The 19,713-nt window shown below is 38.3% G+C and overlaps 3 protein-coding genes across 8 annotated transcripts; 2 read left to right on the top strand and 1 right to left on the bottom strand.

Annotated features, from left to right (window-relative positions):
* Window positions 1-1,279: 1,279 nt before the first annotated feature.
* Window positions 1,280-7,143, top strand: pkd2l1 (polycystic kidney disease 2-like 1). Its single transcript, XM_047029494.1, has 15 exons — window positions 1,280-1,618; window positions 1,924-2,037; window positions 2,770-2,897; window positions 3,129-3,382; window positions 3,493-3,717; window positions 3,801-4,029; window positions 4,125-4,295; window positions 4,384-4,565; window positions 4,660-4,780; window positions 4,864-4,962; window positions 5,072-5,193; window positions 5,275-5,392; window positions 5,510-5,622; window positions 6,044-6,164; window positions 6,263-7,143. The coding sequence occupies exons 1-15, from the start codon at window positions 1,339-1,341 to the stop codon at window positions 6,422-6,424; spliced, it is 2,439 nt and encodes an 812-aa protein (XP_046885450.1). The 5' UTR covers window positions 1,280-1,338; the 3' UTR covers window positions 6,425-7,143.
* A 143-nt stretch (window positions 7,144-7,286) lies between these two features.
* tial1 (TIA1 cytotoxic granule-associated RNA binding protein-like 1) lies at window positions 7,287-13,583 on the bottom strand. Of its 4 annotated transcripts, XM_047029145.1 has the most exons (13): window positions 13,404-13,583; window positions 12,775-12,871; window positions 12,405-12,554; window positions 12,221-12,275; window positions 11,937-12,024; window positions 10,735-10,810; window positions 10,331-10,439; window positions 10,151-10,246; window positions 9,755-9,839; window positions 9,436-9,559; window positions 9,187-9,329; window positions 8,788-8,826; window positions 7,287-8,684 (listed from the first exon to the last, which is right to left on the bottom strand). In XM_047029145.1, the coding sequence occupies exons 1-13, from the start codon at window positions 13,436-13,438 to the stop codon at window positions 8,567-8,569; spliced, it is 1,215 nt and encodes a 404-aa protein (XP_046885101.1). In that variant the 5' UTR covers window positions 13,439-13,583; the 3' UTR covers window positions 7,287-8,566. The 4 variants fall into 4 exon arrangements, with proteins under 4 accessions (XP_046885101.1, XP_046885102.1, XP_046885104.1 ...); XM_047029146.1 differs by lacking the exons at window positions 12,405-12,554; window positions 12,775-12,871; window positions 13,404-13,583 and adding an exon at window positions 11,540-11,609; XM_047029148.1 differs by lacking the exons at window positions 12,221-12,275; window positions 12,405-12,554; window positions 12,775-12,871; window positions 13,404-13,583 and adding an exon at window positions 11,257-11,324 and having other exon boundaries at window positions 11,937-11,955.
* Window positions 13,584-14,065: 482 nt separating this feature from the next.
* On the top strand, window positions 14,066-19,546 carry bag3 (BCL2 associated athanogene 3). 3 transcript variants are annotated; one of them, XM_047029142.1, is made up of 4 exons: window positions 14,066-14,270; window positions 16,167-16,505; window positions 16,633-16,974; window positions 17,507-19,546. In XM_047029142.1, exons 1-4 carry the CDS (start codon window positions 14,106-14,108, stop codon window positions 18,530-18,532), a joined length of 1,872 nt encoding a protein of 623 aa, XP_046885098.1. In that variant the 5' UTR covers window positions 14,066-14,105; the 3' UTR covers window positions 18,533-19,546. The 3 variants fall into 3 exon arrangements, with proteins under 3 accessions (XP_046885098.1, XP_046885099.1, XP_046885100.1); XM_047029143.1 differs by lacking the exon at window positions 14,066-14,270 and adding an exon at window positions 14,851-15,142; XM_047029144.1 differs by lacking the exon at window positions 14,066-14,270 and adding an exon at window positions 15,478-15,527.
* The last annotated feature ends 167 nt before the right edge of the window (window positions 19,547-19,713 follow it).

Raw genomic sequence — 19,713 nt, 5'->3', positions numbered from 1 at the left:
CACAAGTTTTCCCTAATAACCAATAATGAGGTGTGCCAAACCTGCTACATTATATATCCTACAGATGGCCATCCGTAGTTATATGCTGTGTTGATTGTTTGCATACTTAATGTATGCTTTTTGACAATTGGCTCATCATCAATGTATGCAAAGCTGGGTCAGAGTTAGTCAAAATGCTATACTAATGAGATGGGGTCTGTTATATTGGTCTTTTTGGAAAGGACGTTAGAGACACTTAAGCTTCCCTCTGGTTTGGCCACTACAGTCACATGCAGTCAATAGTTAGGACTAGGATGTAATTGAAATGTAGTTAATTGATCTTCTCTGCAGGATAATTTTTAATTGAATGAGTGGTTATACAATGTAACAATGCTTGTAGATTGTGGGCCTACCTCGTGTCAGCAGATTATATTATATAGGTGTATATTTCTCTACAGAAGACATAAAATTGGCCTGAATTTGTTGTCTACAAGAGACATTTTAATCGTGTCGCAATTTTTGGTAGTTCATGTATTTTATGATTGCACATGTCATCATAAACAGACAAACACGGTTTACAAAAACAAACTTGACGCAATTTTTTTTTTACAAAACTTTCAAATATTTTTGGTACCTACGGTTAGAAAGTGTAATGACAAAGTTGAGGCCGTTCACTGAAAATACTGTGAGTGAAGATCGATAGATTATGTTAGCTGGCTAAGCATACCTGTCCAAGGGGAAATTGCCACAATGGTTAGTTTAGACCTTATAATTTTAAAATTCAACCCACCAAACGCAATGTGTCGTTTTGAGACAATGCTTGTGATAACTTTGTGGCATGTTTTGTATCTGGGTCAATTTAAGGATATATTTGAGAGGATACATCAGAGACAAAGACAAATGTGTCCTCATAAAGAACATATTTCTTTGAGCCTCTTCTCAAAGAAGATATTTTAAATCAATTTTAGGATGTGGCACAGTAACATATGTCGACTTCATAATACAATAATGAATAATATGATCTAGCTGCAAAATATAAAATAATACACAACGGCCATATAACTGTGCCAAAAATGTTATGAATGATATAGGCCACTTTTCTGCCTTTTTATTAAGACCCACATCACACATTTGTTTTCATTACACAATGCATTTATGTGCAGATGGTGCACAATTGATGATGCTCAATTGAAAATAGACAGCTCCTCCCTCTTCACTGTCTATGTCCTCCTCCCTTTTTGTCACCATCCCTTTAAAGCCATCTCGCCAACAGGTGATGTTCAAATCTGCATCTGCCGCACTGGGATCTTTATTAGTGTATCAACATTCCCTTTCCCTGATTTCAAGTTCGTTCCTAACATGAAGCGACTAAATAACCGGGCAGAGAGTCACCTGAGTGGCCAGGTGGAGTGTGAACTGGATAGTCTAGGGAAAGGTTCCTGGGTAAACCAGGGCTACTGTGGCTCTCCTCCACCCCTGCCTCGTGTCATCAGCACTGTCTACAATCCTCAACCCCACTTCCATGGCTCCTTCAACAGCATGAGCAAGCTGAACACCCCAGACTCTTTCCCAGTCAAGCCTGATCCGCTGGACATGGGGGTGGATAAGACAAGACCTGGCTGCTGCTCGTTCTTCAAAGGTAGGAACTGGTTCAAGGGTTGTTTTCGTTAGCGTTAGTTAAATTCCTGTGTAGTGTGATGTTATAGGGATCAGGTTTGTAATGGGATGTCTTTTAAACACCTCACACCTGACATCATCACATTACGTCATTTAACTTAAAAAGGACAATTATCAATATGCAAACTGAATAATTTACTGTTTAATGTAATTTTAATTTTAATTTGAAAGGGGTAATTGAACTTCTATCACTTCTTAGACTTTGATACAGCCTCTTGTTTATCTTGATTCCTATATTTTGTTTGACCACTTTTCTGTTTGATGTAGGATTGTGGGGTACGGCTCTGACTGAGAACACTGCAGGCAACAGAGAGCTGTTTATTCGGACGACCCTGAGGGAGTTACTGGTCTATGTGTTTTTTCTTGTGGATATGTGTCTCTGTAAGTATATCAGCAATGTGTTTTAACCAGGTTGGGAAATGTACTTGTATGCAATTATTGTCCTGTTATGTTTAGTTTGGATCATGTATAGCTTGGGTACAATAACAAGGCAATGTAATATGAGATGAAAATGTTGAAACACATCCAGTAGATTTATGAAATTCATGATTTTAATTCATTTTGTTATAATGCACAGATCGGGTAACATGTCTTCCTTAATGTAGACTATTGGTAAATACATCAGAAATATACATCACCATGAGCTTTTCGTGTTTTCTCAAACTGTTACTGTCATGCGAAATGTTAATTTATCATGATCGGTTTATGCTTTAGTGCTCATTATAAAATGCCCACAACATCCTCGCTGGCTGAAAGCCATTGTCCTGCTAAACATTTGCTCTGAAAGGAACACACGCACTGCCCCTGCCTTTCACTGATAAGAGCATTAGCTCAAGCCATTGTTTCTTTGTCTGTGTTAGATTTACATTGTTTGATGAGGGTATTTGTGTCAGCCAGTGTGCTCTCTCTTCAAACAAATTACCAGGTAAATCTGGTCTCTTTGACTCCTGTGATGTGAACAAGGCTAAAGGACAAGTGCTGAATGAGGAGCGTGTCTCATTCTTCCTTGCCTTATCTTGAACACTTGAATGGACAACATTTTAGCCAGAGCCTATGCAAAGGTTGATATGAATCACTGGCTGATAATAACAATGTATTTGTGTTGTCTTTCAGTGACATATGGTATGACCAGCTCCAGTACCTACTACTATACTAAAGTCATGACAGGCCTGTTTGTGAATACACCCAGCGACAGCGGGGTTCAATTTCAATCCATTAGCAGCATGGCTGACTTTTGGACTGTGAGTAGTAATTCTCGTTGCTTATACGTAATATGACTAAAATAACAGTGTTTCACAATCAATCAATTATCAATTAATCAATCAATGTCTGCATAAAATGTAATATATCATTGATATCTTTCAAGACAACTATAAAGCACAACACCGTAAGTCCATTTCTATAATGAGAGTTTGCTTTTTCATAACCAGTTTCACAGCTTCAGTTTTTCAATACCTCTTTGAATTAAACAGTATGCCCAGGGCCCTTTACTGGATGGACTCTACTGGACCAAGTGGTACAACAACCAGTCCCTAGAGAATAGAAACCAGTCCTTTATCTACTATGAGAACCTGTTGCTAGGAGTGCCCAGAATGAGACAAATCAAGGTAAAGAACAACTCCTGCAAAGTCCACAGTGACTTCCAGAACGAAATCACAGGATGCTTTGATGTCTACAATGAGAAGAAAGAGGACATCCTGGACTTTGGCCTGATTAATGGCACAGCGTGAGTTTAACATTTTAATCGTTTTTTGTTTTGTTTATTGTTTTGAATGTTTGTTGGGAATGTTATCTTTATCAGAAGCCATGTTTAGTATTGCATTCCTGGTTTTGCAGTTGGCAGTATCACACAGAAAAAGAGATTAAGGGGTCGGCTCACTGGGGGCTGCTGACCACCTACAGTGGGGCGGGCTACTACCAGGACCTTGGCAGAACCAAGGAGGACACAGCTGCAGTCCTGGCAGAGATGATGAGCAACCTGTGGTTGGACCATGGGACTCGGGCAGTGTTTGTTGACTTTTCCACATACAACGCTAATATTAACTTGTTCTGTGTCATCAGGTAAATAGAAGAATGAACAGTGACATAATTTCAGATGTTTTCTTAATTGTTCAGAATGGTCCAAAAGTGTTTTTTTTCTGCAGGTTAATGGTTGAATTTCCAGCCACTGGTGGAGCAATACCCTCTTATCAGATAAGAACAGTCAAACTGATTCGCTACATCACCTACTGGGATTATTTTATAATTGGCTGTGAGATGGTGTTCTGTTTGTTCATTCTCTACTATGTTGTGGAAGAGATTCTTGAGCTGCAGATCCACAAGTTTTCCTACTTTAAAAGCATCTGGAACACTCTCGATGTGGTTGTCATCATGGTAAATTGAGTAGATAAGGCATTACAAATGAGGGACAAACTGACATTTCATGTTCTCTATAAAAATAATAAAATATATATTTTTTCTTTTTACAGCTAGCAATCGTTGCTATTGTCTTCAATGTTTTTCGCACCATTAAAGTGGATAAATTACTTGGCACACTATTGCAGAATCCGGATATCTATGCAGATTTTGAATTTTTAGCATTCTGGCAAACACAATATAATAACATGAATGCAATGAACTTGTTCTTTGCTTGGATAAAGGTAGGTCTGAAAAAAGATGCATAAAGATGTAATATTGTGTTACAAAAGTCGTGTCCAAAAAACTAATCGCCCTCTCTTGTTCCTGTAGGTTTTCAAGTACATCAGTTTCAATAAGACCATGACTCAACTGTCCTCTACACTGGGGCGTTGTGCAAAAGACATCATGGGCTTTGCTATCATGTTCTTTATTGTGTTCTTTGCCTATGCTCAGTTGGGTTATCTGCTCTTTGGAACAGAGGTGGAATCCTTCAGTACCTTTGTCAAGTGCATGTAAGAGAAGTTGTATGTCTGACAACATATTTGAAAAATGTCTTTAGCAATATAACATTAAAACAATTGATGCTTTGTTATTTTTACTCTGTAGTTTTACCCAGTTCAGGATCATTCTTGGAGATTTCGATTACGATGCAATTGAGCGAGCCAACAGAGTCCTTGGGCCCATCTATTTTGTCACTTATGTGTTCTTTGTCTTCTTTGTGTTACTTGTAAGTTGCATTAATACACTTTCTATTAACCTACAGAAAAAAGTGAACAGTATTTATGAATATGCTATTGATTTGTTCCCCAGAACATGTTTTTGGCCATTATTAATGACACCTATTCTGAGGTAAAGGAAGAGCTTTCATCCCAAAAAGATGAGCTGCAAATTACTGACATAATCAAACAGGTAAATTGTGGCGATACAGATATAAATATGAATATATATATATGTTAAATATCAATAATTAACATCAAGATTTTACAGAAAATGTTTTTACATTATATCTGTTTTTCAGAGTTATGCAAAGACATTTATGAAACTAAAACTGAAAAAGGAGAAGATATCAGATGTCCAAAAAGCCCTGAATTCTGGATCCAAAGAAATAGAATTCAAAGACTTCAGAGAGACTCTTAAAGAGTAAGTCTTCCACCCTCAGTGAACTAACACTAACCTTTCAATTATGGTATTCAATTTGACACTACTACGTTAACTCCTCAGGATGGGACACGCTGATCATGAAATATCTGACGCTTTCTCCAAATTTGACTGTGATGGAAACAAAATTCTGGACCAAGAAGAGCAAGAGAAAATGAAGAGAGAACTAGAAGATAAAAGGGTAAGTGCACAGAGAACACTACAGAAAACAATAATAAAAGGTAAATTCTGGATCATGTAAAAAGATCATGAATGTTTGATAAACCAAAAACATACATATTCCTTTTGTCACACGCAGGATGCTCTTAGTGCTGAGCTTAACAATCTTGGACAAAACTATGTTAATGGTTCCCTGGAGAAACCTGACAATGAGCAGAAAACTAAAACAGTGGATCAGGAGGATTTCCAAAAGTGCGATGAGTTGAACATTTTAAACATTTCTTCTTATTTAAAGAAAAGGCTCTAGACACATATGACCATCAAGTTTGACATAGTATCATGCAGCAGCTGCTTTGACCTTTTAGCACCAAATATCACACCAGTTTTATCAGACAAGACCAGCTTTTTGATTGCCATATAGACAAACAACAACCAATCTCTTTTAGCACTAGATGCACATTCACCTGTAGATACATTTTGTGGTGACCCATACAGTTTGTATGATAGTAAAGTTAGTGAATAGGCAATTAAATACCTATGGAAAAAAATGTATATAGAGTTGGATGCTCTGATGTGGTACTGTATACGTCACGCTGTAATTGTACATAATGGCAATGTACATGTGTGTACCATCCTTTCTAGGGACCATCATTTCTGTCTTCTTCTATTGTAGATTGGTCAGACAGGTTCTTCACCTTGAAGGATTTGTAGCAGCCATTATGGGGAGGCTTGACTTGGTCATGGAGAAACTGGAACTGCATGGGTGGAAAAAAGGCACAGAAACAATGATTAAGGTAGGTGTTAAAATACTGGATGTGTGTATATGTACACATTGTGTTGCACAACCTCACAATTGATTATCAAACTTTTAAGACTTTGTGTCAATTTCTAGAGTGAAAAGACTGCTTCAGATGGTAAAAATCAGGTACAACTCAACAGAGAAATACGCGCAGAGACATCATCACCATGGAGTGCCACTATTCCTGTTGGCCAGACCACATATGATGGTCAGAATCCTGTCAAAGGCTGGCCCAAGGCAAACAGCCATATGTAGCTTAGTGCCAGAACAACAATTGTGAGAAGAAAAGCACAACATAATCAATAACACTTAGGAACAATGGTGGCATAGTAAGGTGAGCAGTATTAAACTCGTATGCTGTACTCTTACACCGATTACTGTTGTAACGAGACCAATTTGAGTTAGTTTAATATAAATGTTAAAGTAACAAATATTTACATAGAATTTAAATTCAAGAATACCATCGATCACTAATGACAATACATAAAATTCAACAGAAAAACATACATAAATCCAAGCAATTATATAAGTCCAGAAAGAAAATGCACAATACTTGCATCATATACTTGGGCAATGTGAATACTATTAATCATGATGTACTGTTAGAATAAGATAAAATCTTTGCATATTCATGTGTCTTATGTGTCGACATCACATCTGTGTATTTTATTTATGTTGCTATTGCTAATCCATGTGTTGGGCTTTTAAGTAATTATTATTGTCAATTCAGGCATTGATCTCTGTGGTTGATGTTAGGTCACATTAAGTACAATATTATGAGTGGTTCAACTGAAAATCTGACTCAATAGACGTGTTTAATGTACTAGTACATTAGGTTTAAATGAGGCCAGGTTTGAGAAAATAATATTAATTAACATTGGAACATGCAGTTAAGATCTAAATTGCTGTTACTATATAGTGCGTGGTGAAGCCTAAGTAAGACACTGTCTTTTGTAGCATGTGTTGTTAATAAAATAAGTCTGATCAATGATTGTGTGTGATACATGGAATTAAAAGCTTATATTTTTTTAATCGTCATATGAGTATCAAGATCTGTCAACAGACTTCTAGAATTGCAGAATATAAAACCTACACACAGACACTTGGTTAGGCATAGTTTCAAATCATTGTTTTATTTCAGATCAATTTCCATTTTTATTGAAAAGAATATACCTACACCTTTCTTAAAAGCAAATTTACCCAATTACATTCAATGCTTTAAGCAACCAAGATAATACATTTCAAAAACGTGCAATTCAAACTCAAAACCCACTTTTCTCAAGCTATTATGTGGAAATGGCACACAACCTCATAGTTGGGACAACCCTTATTGGAATATAGAATCTCATCTTCTAAAGAGCTTGAGGTAAAAAAAAAAAAAGAAAAAAAAAAGGTGGCTGTAACTGACTTAAGTTAAGGCTTCATTATAAATCATACAGAACATATTTTATAAGCCTGTTTACACCAATCTACCTAAAGTACAGTATGTACAGCATTGGGTTTGTGAAACTTGTTATTCTATAAAAGAGCACATGCTTAAAAACTCTTTCTACATACAGTACGCAGCAGGGGTTATATACATAGTTGGCCTTCTTGACCTGTCCCAGAAGTGACATTTGTAGATATAAGATGATTAAAGAATTATACTAGTATTTGCATGTCAAAAAGGAGCGCAAAGCAACTAATTGATTATTAGGCTATACATGATGGCATAATTTGCCTTATTATTTACAAAACAAGATCAACCCCAAAAGAGACATTTTTAAAAATTCACTCAGCAGAACAAAATGCTTGAACTAAACTTTATACTAAAAACAATTTACACATTAGAGCATTTTCCAGCTCACAATTGGCTCCTGTTTTCTGAGGATGAAAACATGAAAAATATCGACTTCCTCACTTTGCATCATATGTCATATAGGGACATGTTTTAATAAAGCATATTGCACCTTAATACATCTGATAAAACACCCTCAATTGGGAAGGAGAGCGATTGTTCATTATTAAAATAATTTACCAAACACTTTAAGAAAGTTTCTAAAATGTTTACAGTGCTATTTCACACTGAGGGTACAAATACTTTTAAATCTGTTTTAGGCTACATTAAGTGGTAAACGTAACTCATCAAAAACATGATGATCTCTCCTATAAAACACATTAAGTTAGTCCAGGTTCTTGAACTTACGATTTGTTGAAATCTAGCCAAAACATTAGCCAGGAAACCCCCCACCCCCTCTACACTACCCATCCATATAAATAACTGTGTTTCCCTCACATATTAGAGATAAGCCACTGCCTCTGATCTTTACTGGGTGGGAGGCGGTTCCAGATTTACATACGATGGGTTGTCCACTGATTCCCTGGAGCAGAAAGACTGTGACTGATGTGAGAGCCTGCTCACTGTGTCTGGTAGCCAGTCATGCTGAAGTTGGCCTGATTGGGCATCACAGGACCAGGCTGGGGTTGCGACTGTGGGGATCCAAAACCTCCCATCCAGCCTGGAGACTGAGACTGCCTGACAGGGAGAATATGTGCAAACACACACATCAGAACACAATACAGAGAGAAAGAGAGAAGTGAAAGATTTGCTGGAAAGCTGAGATAAATAAAGTTGTCACCTTGAAATATTCTGTGCGGCTGCTGCCAGAATGGAGTCCCTGTGAATGATATAGCATTTTTTAGTGTGGCCCTGACATCAAATCATTGTACAGTACTAAAATTGGGCCTTGATTGTATTGTATACTGTAGGTGAGGTATGGGAAGCTAAATGTAATAAATATTCCCCAATGAAAATTTTAGGTCAATTTTTTGTAATTATATTTCTATATGGTTTAGGTTGTTCAAGCTTTATACTAGAAAAGTTTACCAAAATATATTGGTAATTGCATCAATTTCTCTTCTCTACACTAGCAAAAAGCCTGGTCAGGAACTCGGTCGAACTTGAATGAGTCAACTTGTGATGTATAATCAAGTCTGGTATAATCACTGTGTATGATTAAATAAATGCTCCAACTCACTCTACACCAAATCCTTGTTGATTCCATGTCTGGCCGTACACACCATAAGACGGCACCTGCCACCCATTTGTTACGTACTGTTGGCTGTACTGCTGGGGGTTCCCATACATTTGATTCCACTGTCCCCACTGACCATATTCCATCTGCACAAAGACAAAAACTTTTTGTCAACAAGAATAAAACGGAAGCAAATTAAAAATGAATAGCTTAAGTAACTTTAAGACCCCTTTTGTAGGTGGTGCACACTACCTGCTGTACATTCTTGGACATGTCAGGAGATTCTTTGCCCCAGTAGCATTTAACAATGTGACCTTCGATGGTTGTTCCATTCACTGAAACAATTGCATGGGCAGCACTTTCGTGCGACGAAAACCTTAAAAAGAAATATGCTTTCAGCAGGGTTCTGTAATCGCAGTATACCATCAGCAAAAAAAAGGGGACTACATGCAAACTATTTATCCAGCTACTTTATCCCATGAAAAGTACTTGCTGATTATTAATCATTGAGTCCTAAGCTGTTGCCATCTAGGGGCAAAACATTACTCTACATGCTTTGGAAGATAATTACCTGATGAATGAGTAACCTTTCTCTGGGAAAACTCTGATTTCCATTATCTGACCAAAGGGCGAGAATGTCTGTCGCATGAGATGTTCTTAAAAAAAAAAAAAAGGTAAGGTCATTGAGAGTGTAGAAAGGTTATTAGTATTACATATACATTTTTGTCAAATTATTTTGTTTTACCTTTTGTAAAACAGCAGTTTTAGCACACTAAATACAATTGCCACAGCATTATTCTTACATTGTTAAGTAGACAAAATGTACTTCATTATCGGTGTCCAAATGAAAAGGATTATATATAAAAATATAGGTTTCTCCCAAAAAATTACATAATCAATGTACTAATTCAGCGCATTATACCCCTGAATGTAACTACATTTCCAAATGACAAAAGGAAACAATTACCTGATAGTCCTGACTGGATTCCTCCACAATACACAGTGCAGTTCTGTGGACTTGACAGATTAACCACATCTTCAAACCTCAGCTGCTTTGAGCCATCTGACAATCAAAAATAGAAGACAAATGGATGACAAACTTACTTCTGGCAACACTTTGAGTGGTAGACTTTTCCTTGTAACTTACTATCAGGCACACTCTTGGGCGCTGGTGGCTTGCGGGTGGCCCAATTAGTCCTGATCTGACGCCCTCCTAACCACTGTCCTCCCATGTGCACTATGGCATTTTCAGCATCCTATGAAAACACAAAAGACAATGTTTCTTTTCCAAAACTCTATGAATCACAAAACATACTAGGAGACATCTGATCTGTGCTAAATATTCTACAGTAATACATCAATATTACATAGATATTTCTGTCAATAGTTGATGCTTAATTGTTTGTACAATATCAAATTATCTGATAAACATAGCTAAAGTCAATTTTGTTTGTGAATCTATGGTGGTGTATTAAATGACATTAAATGTACTAAAAGTAGGATAGTAAACAGAAATAACCTTCATTTCGTGTTCCTGTACTGGAGCCTTACCAGTTTGTTATAGAAGGACACAAATCCATACCCCTTAGATTTCCCTGTAGTCATGTCCTTCACAACACGGGCATCCCTGCAAGAAAACGTCAAAGTAGCTTCAACACTTACTGCATTACACACGTCAAACTAAAAGAACCACACACACAAACACCCACACAGAGGCACACACACACACACACACAGACGATCATCTATACATGTATTCTCCTATGTTAAAATCTACCGTAAAACCTATACTGGCAACTTGAAAGCAAAGCAGCATTTTAAAACACCATTACAAAGACATGCAACCTACACTGCTGAGTTAGCTGTTTTCATATTCATTTTCAATAAAAGGGATCCCTGCCATTAAATAGTTCATTAAAATCAATATTCACACTTATTTTACTGTCTGAAATCAGCAAGTCAGAAAGCAACAATTTTTATGTATTACCATGCATTCCTAACAGTTACTGATGGTATCCTACCAATAAAAATATATTAAAATATCAAAGAGAAAAAGGAATTAAAAAGGCATACATGGCCTGTTAACAGATTTCGTTATTTTTCCTGGTCAATTCTTTACCACCAATATGGAGTTTGGGGAGCTGCAAATTTTGAAAAATTGAAAATTTTCAGAACTTTAGGAAAGGAGCATTTAAGCTATCAACAATACTAAGCAAACCAAAATGAGACAATTTACATTGGCTAAATCTCGAAAGGAATACTTTGAAACTGGAGTGTATTAATAAGTTATGTCATCACAAATTATCTGCAATAAATGGAAAGAAACAGAATAAATAGATGAGGAAAAAAAAACTACATCTGAGTTTCAGGTGTGCACTGTTCCTTGCTGTTAGCCTTCAAGCTCCTGTCCAATCCTATGAGCATTTCTGTAAAATAACCAGAGTGCTATTACTTTACTTACTCATAACTTCAGAAGCTGAAAGCTTTTCATTTATACACAAGCTTGTTCTGCCACTGCAAATTGCACATTAAAAAGTACTTACCATTTCCTAAATATATCAATAGCAAAATAAAGGTGTCTGGTGAAAAAATTACAATGTGTTTTATCCAAATGTGTCATCTACTGCCTAATTTCTCTTTACCACAACTGCTTTTATTTTTCCTGTACATCCTGTAAAAAGTCCTGCATTACTGTAGGTAGAAAAACATATTAATGAGCAAATTCAAGTCAAGTCTTCCCATTTAAAACTTACGAGATTTTCCCAAAAGGTGCGAATGCGGCTTTGACATCCTCCGTGGTGATCTCAGGGCTCAGATCACCCACAAAAACATGGAAATGATCTGAAACGCCCAATACAAATTTGTTAACCATTAGTGCTAAAGCACACTTGCATATCTGAGTGAATTCAACAAATTACAGTAATGGCACTTAATAACACTTGATTGCATTTGGCAAATCTATATAACTGATGGCCTTGCATGAATAGGTCTGGGGGTTTAGTACAGGCCAACAATGACTAGGGCATAGGACACTTACTGGATGTGTCCTTCTTTTGGCTACTTGGAGTGGTGGCCCAATTGACCTTCACTTCCTGGAGAAAAAAAAATATTTCACATAATCAAAGTCTGTGGCCAATATATATTATATGAGTAATGAGGCAGGTGTTACAAAGTGTAACACCTTCTAAAATTTGTATTTAATAAAAAAATATTTATATTACCTTTCCTAATATTTTCCTCCCATTCATTGCTGCAAGAGCAGCAGCAGCGTCTCTATGTTCGTAGAACTCCACAAAACAATACGGATCGTTACTTGTTTGCTGCAAAACGGAAAACCCGACAGAAGAATTCATCCTCCTGCTATCGGGTTGCTGAAAAAAAAAAGCCAGGAAAGCATATTATAGCCCAAAACGTGATCACTTTAGCGTGTTCAATTTCATCATGTCACCAGGTCTTGATCAAATGTTGGACACAACATACAAGCAAGATAATGTTTTATAATGACTGCATGATCATGTTTTTTAATGACAATGAAATCCAAAACAAAGGCAGTTACTTTACATATTTTGCAGGACAAACTGATTTTCTTACCTCAGTGATCATTTTACAACTTTTGCAAGGGCCTATCTGAGTGAAGAGTTGGAGTATCAGAATTTCTGTTACATCTCTGGAAAGGTTACCAACATATCTGGGAGAGAAACAAAAGCAGGTGGAACGAAATAAAATGATCAACAAATCACACCTATGACATAGAAAGTACGTACAGGTAGGATAGCAATTATTATCTGCTAAGTGAGGTGCACTTTGTTCCGCTATTGTAGTGGCCTTCTGTCTTGGCCGTCTGTCACACTGGCCAGTGCTAGCAACAAGACCAAGATGACAAGCTAATGTCGTTAGCATTTATAAAAAGAGATCGAGTGATGCTTTGTTCGAAATTACTCTATTAGCTGGTTAGATAGCTAGGTATAGCTGAGGCTAGGGGTACATTTCCCCAGATATATCTAATTTCGATAGTAGCAAGCTAACGTGTGTGGCTCAGACTGGTTCGTTTGACTCGCATGGCAACCTAGCTTGCTAGATTAGCTAGCGTTAGCTAGTTACCTGGGTTAGCTAGCTACTATTATTCCAAGAACATTGCAGGGTGATATACTAGCTAGTTTGCTAGCTAGCTAGCCAGCTGGTTCCGTGACACTGACAACCGTTTTGTAAGAATTACTTACAGAGTTTTGGGATGGCTTTCGTCTTCCATGCTCATGCAGAGATATTCAGCTGTGTCGACTATTCTGCTAATAACAGCTAGCTAGGTGATCCTGGTAATAATTATTTCTTAGAAGCTAGTCCAGCCAGCAAGTAGAAAATGGCGCAAATCAAGTAGGGAAGATATGACGAACGTGAAAGTGCCATTGCGCATGTACAATGTCTGGAATTTGGAGTTACTACATTATTACTATTATAATAAGTCTACAGAGCACATTCCAGTAACATTGGATATACAATTTATGAAATGGGTAACGCGTGTAGATATTGTGCAGGACGATATTGTAGCCTTATATTCGAAGCTGTTTTGGTGCACGTCTTATCAACGAAACGTCTGTTGACACGATACAAGATTTCCACGGACCACCACAAAATACCATGGCCAATTGCGAAGTAGCTTAATAATACATTCATAATACAATAATACATTAATTAAATTGTAGTTTAGCTGCATTCCAAAGAGTTATTTTGTGAAACATTGTAACATGTTACAAGAAGGACCTGGAACTTTCCATGTATAGGGTGAAACACATGTCACTTAGAGCTTTTTCCACGTTGACCGTGCTATTTCGAGAAACTTCCAGCCCCTTTTCATTCGTCACCGCAAGGAATCTTTAAAGGGTCCCCTTCTGTATAAAATGGCACAGTACTAAGGAGCGGATAGAATGAACAGCATGAAGACGCACTCACCGCTGGTAACAATGTCAAATGACGACCCTCTACCGCTTGGATGGGAAATAAAAATTGACCCACAGACAGGATGGCCTTTTTTTGTGGATCACAACAATCGCAAAACAACATGGAATGACCCAAGACACGATCTCAAAAAGGTAAAGTAGCCCCTCACTCAAATAATCTAACTGTATCAATGTTTAATGTAAGACTGTGAAACCTGCTAATGTTATGACAGCGTTTGACAGCCAGTGGTCTGATATTTCTGGTTATGATATCTTACACTGCGACCAAGTAGGTAACGGTAATGTTATTGCTCTACATGCAGCTACACAGTGTAGCCTATTTGATAGAAAACTGTCTATTTTTATTATATTTGAACAAACTATTGCCAGTTGATCTGCCAACGCAATGGTATGTTTTCCGAGCACCCCCGCCCCACTTTATAATAATGGTTAACTAATAGCTTGCCAGTTAAATTCTTATGTTATGATCTAACCGTTACTGGATTGTAGTTGACGCACTGCAGTCATGTATTGCCATGCCTGTGAGATTTGGACACCTTCATAAGGTTTATTTAAAGCCTTTAGGCCACACCAACCATGTTTGTTCATCTCATCTTTATACCTCGTTGCTAAAACTTTTCCTTACAAGGGATTTGAGCGGACACACACACACACACACACACACACACACACACACACACACACACACACACACACACACACACACACACACACACACACACACACACACACACACACACACGGGTGTATCTCAGCTGCTCAAAGGATATTAGTTGAGAGTTAGATATGAGTCATATTGGTGTGATTTAGTATTTTCTTTGAAATACTTTAAAACGTAGGCTAAATCTTGAGACGGTAGGTGAGTGCCAGTTGGCATCTTCCTTTAGAAAGATCAACACGGTTGCTGTTGTCCAAACTTGGTGTAACGAAGAATCTGCTGGAAAGACAGCTGTCGGGGGATAAAATTGGTGCAATGCTGGCAGTGAAGCGTCCATGCTAAAATGGTAGAGGGCAAAGGGTCGTTCAAGTTGTTATATTTGCTTAAAAAGTTTGAATGAAGAACACCTTAATGAGTTACAATAATTAATTAATTATTTTACAGCCTATTCTATATATTAGACTATTCTCTCTATATTTTTGTATATGGTTACCATGGATTAGGCTATACGTTAATGCTGTATTCTCATTTATTTATGACATTTATTTGGAAAACTCCGCTAGAATGAATATGGATAGGTGATTTATTTATTTGTATCTGTCGATGCTGCTTTTTTTCATGTTGTCTGGTTTCTGAAACATAACTTCACGTTATCCCAGTTGTGCTACTCTGTTACTGCTACAATCAACACTTGAACTGTGTGAAAACATAAGACAACAAAGGAAGTCAGTGTAAGGGCAATCTTTCCAGTTACATTAATTCACCTGTTAACTAATTAATAGGTATATTAGTGTTGCAAGTATATGCTATATTGGATGTAGGCTTTACTGAATTAGGTGATATTTGGGTGCCAGTGAGTTGTCCAGCTTACTTTTGATTTTACAGCAACCTGTAACACTAGATCAATAAATATAGAGATTCAGATAAGATGGACAAAAAGTGGTTTCCTACATTTGAATATAGTTTTGTCCCTTACACTATGTTAATAATTAGAATTTGAATAATCAGAATGATAAATCAGCTTTATTTTTGAATTGTATACTGAGTAGTTTCCTCCCTCAAGTGGTCAGAGAGGTGATGTTTTTAACATCTCTCAGGGATATTTCACATATCTAACTAATGCTTTCAGGCTGCCAGAATAGACTGAAACAATTTGCTTCAGCGTTTTGTGAACCATTTAATTTTTGCAGTATACTTTGGATGTGAAACAGCGCCTTAGTTTTAACATTATGACAGATTTGAAAGCAGTTCTTCCCTTTCATTTTTTTTGAGCTCCTGTCAGGGAATTACAGCCTTGTAACATTGCTTAGGCTACTGTTTCGTCCTGTATGATCAATTCCCTAACCAGCTCTTTTCCATGTATTTTTCAGGTCAGCCAGTTATCTCAGAATGGCCCCTCTGTTCTTCAAGAGCCAAGTCCCCAGGAGACACAGAAGACATATTTAAGGGAGATGAAGCACCCCACACTCCGCCAGGGTTATATACCCATCCCTATCTTCCATGAGGGTGTAGATCTCCGACAGCAACAACAGCCATCATGTTATTCCTACATCCAACCAGCCTCTTTACAGAATGTTCGGGCAGAAGGACAGACACCTTCCCCTGCTCCTACACTTCACTGCCGACCTAGATCTCCATTGTTGGGCCCTTCAGAGAGCTGCCCCCCAGAGCCCTGCAAAGCATGTTCTCCTGTTTCACAAGGGCCTGAGGTGAGATTTCAGAGCAGAAAATGGGAGTATTCATATTTGGAATTAAGTGCTTCAACCCATAATTTAGCCTATTTCTAAAACTGTAGCTGTAATTCTTCAGTAGCAATATGTCTTTTTTCCCCCACAGATTCATAATGCCCCCTTCCACCAGTCTTCGAGGCCCAGCAGCACCAGCCTTCAGACAGGTTATATCCCCATCCCAGTGATCCACGAGGGAGCTGTAGGTCAACAATCCCCAGTCAACTCCTCACTCTACTCCCAACGCTTGCCTTTCTCTGAGCACCAGACACCTTTCCACCGCCTACAGCCAGAGGAGTGGAGCGGTCATCGTGGGTCTACACCCCCTCCACGGGATCGGGCCTCTCCAAGTATAGTGTCCCAGCACCGTGAGGCTGCCCCAATGCACCTCCCTCCCCACATGAGAAGTCAGTCTCCAATTATAGCACAGTTTATGGGAGAAAGGCCACAGGTAATTAATCTCATGATTACATCTGTTAATTGATGATATCTGGTTCCAATACTTCGACCTGGTTTAATTTAATGGGGTGTTACAACTATGACCTAACTGATAAATCAGAAATTGAGTTGATAATATCTGATTCCAACTACAAAAGTGCATATACTGTTACCTGTAACCTTGATTGCTAAACGGTTAATAACACATCTCCAACATAATTGAGATTAGGTTCTATGCTTAATCAGGGCACCAAACTCAATACAAGCATATTCACTAAACAGCTGTTCATCCAATACTATGGATATGGAGGTATCCACCATCACAGTATATAAAACTGACCCCCAGAGGCTACAGTGAAGCTCGGAGCATGGAAAGCCCTACTGAAATAGTGAATCAGAGGCCCCACTTTGACCTAGTTCAAAAGCGTATGAACAGATAATGGCTGTATCAATCCAACTAACTAAAGTATTCTCTGCCTTATTGTGTGAAAGATATGTATGTGGAGAACCAGTCATTTTAAAAGCATTCCTCTTATGATCCCCAGGTGCAACACCATGTCCAACAGAGGGAATCACCTCACAAAGTGGAGCAGGAGGAGCAAAGGAACATGCCAAGACCCGAGAACCTTAATTTTTCACAGCCTGTGCAGAGAGAGCCTGATGCACCAAAGCCACAGCAACCTCAACAGCCTCCACAGTTCCAACAGCATCCACAGTTCCAACAGCCTCCACAGTTCCAACAGCCTCCACAGTTCCAACAGCCTCCACAGTTCCAACAGCTTCCACAGTTCCAACAGCCTCCACAGTTCCAACAGCCTCCACAGTTCCAACAGCCTCCACAGTTCCAACAGCCTCCACAGTTCCAACAGCCTCCACAGTTCCAACAGCCTCCACAGTTCCAACAGCCTCAACAGCCTCCACAGTCCCAACAGCCTCCACAGTCCCAACAGCCTCCACAGTCCCAACAGCCTCCACAGTCCCAACAGCCTCCACAGTCCCAACAATACCAACTACCACAGCAGCCTCAACAACCACAGCAGGTGTCCCAACCTCAGCAGCAGGAACAACCCCAACAAACGCAATCTCAGCAGTCACAGCAAACATCAAACATCACAGTGCAGATTCCTCCAAAATCCGAACCCGAGGACTCTGTACAAGAGGATCCTGGTTCTAAAGCTGATGAGGCAGACGCTCAAGCTCCAAGGCACCCAGGTTTGGCTAAGGTACAGCAGATAGTAGAGAGAGTGGCAAAACTGGAGCAAGATGTAAGATGTTTCGAAGGGAAGAAGAATGATAAGAAGTACTTACTGTTGGAGGAGATGTTGACCAAAGAGCTTTTAGCATTGGACTCAGTAGACCCAGAGGGGCGGCTAGATGTGCGGCAGGCTAGACGTGATGGAGTCCGGAAGGTCCAAAACATCTTGGACGAACTTGAGCAACTGGATGAGCGGCCAGCTGTGCCAACCAGTGAGTCTTCAATGGAGGGTGACAACCCACTGCAGAAAGGGGAGCCTAGCATGATCAGCCAAGCCAATATGGAGATGTCTAGGGATGGCCAGGGAGTATCATAGTAATGAAATAGACCATAACAAACCCACAGTCATTAGTTTTACTGCAGATATCAGTGAATTTTGCATGTTAATTAACAGTATTTGTATTTTCTGGCATTCACCCCTTATGTGATGGTAACTGAGTGAAATCATGTATTAAGTGATGTTAAGCCAGTGTTGCTACCATTTTTGTGCTGTGCACCAATGTCCTTGCTACATGATCTTTGTCTTCAAGTTGTTAGAGACAGAGGTCACCCAGAAAGAACATTAAACAAGAGGCCTTGATTGATGAAGTGAAAATAACAGTTGATATTTTGTATGTGTATGATGTAGTTGCCTTTCAACCATGTGATGTGTAAAGCTTTTGAACATTATTTGAGAAAAATACTGGTCTGTAATCTGTTCAAGAAAGGGCTTATACATGATGTCAAATATTGCCCTCTTTTTTTAAATTGATTGCTGTACTTGCAGTATTTACCTCAAATACTTTAATACTAAGAGGTGAGGTCAAACAGGGAAAGCCATTATGCCTCAGATGGGAAGTGCCAAAAATTTATCATTTCCACTCCATTCTTTTAAATTGCCTGTTTCAATTCCTAACAAATTTGTAATTGCTAATCAGTTACAGCTTTAAGGTGTTGGGACTTATTTTGCCATTCTTAAAAGTAAATAACTTCCAATAATATTTAAAACAAATTCAAAGTATCTCTACTCTAAAATGATTTCATTATTATTGGAATGATTATTGCTTAGTTAAGCCATGATAGTCATGTTTATTTCTAGAGTCAATGGTTGTATTTTGAAATCGAGAGTTATGAAGGTTACAATAATGACAGAAATGGATGTGAGCTGTATATCTCACAAAATGTGAGATTATACCAGCAACTGCTGCTAATTACGAGTCACAGTTAAAAAGGTTTGAAAATGTAAAATGAAATATATTTGTTATATCACAGCTTGTGAGTTGCAGGTTGTTTCAGTGTCACAGATTGTTGAAGTCACGTTGGTTGCAAATAAAATTTATTTGACATTGTCTTTCGAGTGAATTATAAAGCACTGCATTCATCTACATAACATGGCTCTTGTGACACAACATTTGATTATTTTACATATTGACAGACAGTTCTGGCTGTTCAGCAAGAAACGGTAAATATACATAATGCAAATGTTCCGAATTCTGGATATGTCTCGATGGATGTGGC

This window comes from Hypomesus transpacificus, chromosome 11 (assembly GCF_021917145.1).
Source record: "Hypomesus transpacificus isolate Combined female chromosome 11, fHypTra1, whole genome shotgun sequence".
Lineage (NCBI taxonomy): Eukaryota > Metazoa > Chordata > Actinopteri > Osmeriformes > Osmeridae > Hypomesus > Hypomesus transpacificus.
Note: the sequence above shows the minus strand (reverse complement) of the source record. Positions and strands in the feature narration are given on the sequence as shown.

Excerpts from the sequence above, each read along its gene's own strand:
- pkd2l1 (XM_047029494.1), top strand. The coding sequence starts at position 1,339 with ATGAAGCGACTAAATAACCGGGCAGAGAGTCACCTGAGTGGCCAGGTG. Across the intron at positions 4,566-4,659 it reads AGTACCTTTGTCAAGTGCAT|TTTTACCCAGTTCAGGATCA; the intron begins GTAAGAGAAGTT and ends TTTACTCTGTAG. Across the intron at positions 4,781-4,863 it reads TTGTCTTCTTTGTGTTACTT|AACATGTTTTTGGCCATTAT; the intron begins GTAAGTTGCATT and ends TTTGTTCCCCAG.
- tial1 (XM_047029145.1), bottom strand. The coding sequence starts at position 13,438 with ATGAGCATGGAAGACGAAAGCCATCCCAAAACTCT. Across the intron at positions 12,025-12,220 it reads CCAAAAGAAGGACACATCCA|ATCATTTCCATGTTTTTGTG; the intron begins GTAAGTGTCCTA and ends TGGGCGTTTCAG. Across the intron at positions 10,440-10,734 it reads TGTCCTTCTATAACAAACTG|GATGCTGAAAATGCCATAGT; the intron begins GTAAGGCTCCAG and ends GTGTTTTCATAG.
- bag3 (XM_047029142.1), top strand. The coding sequence starts at position 14,106 with ATGAACAGCATGAAGACGCACTCACCGCTGGTAACAATGTCAAATGAC. Across the intron at positions 16,506-16,632 it reads CTGTTTCACAAGGGCCTGAG|ATTCATAATGCCCCCTTCCA; the intron begins GTGAGATTTCAG and ends TTTCCCCCACAG. Across the intron at positions 16,975-17,506 it reads TTATGGGAGAAAGGCCACAG|GTGCAACACCATGTCCAACA; the intron begins GTAATTAATCTC and ends TATGATCCCCAG.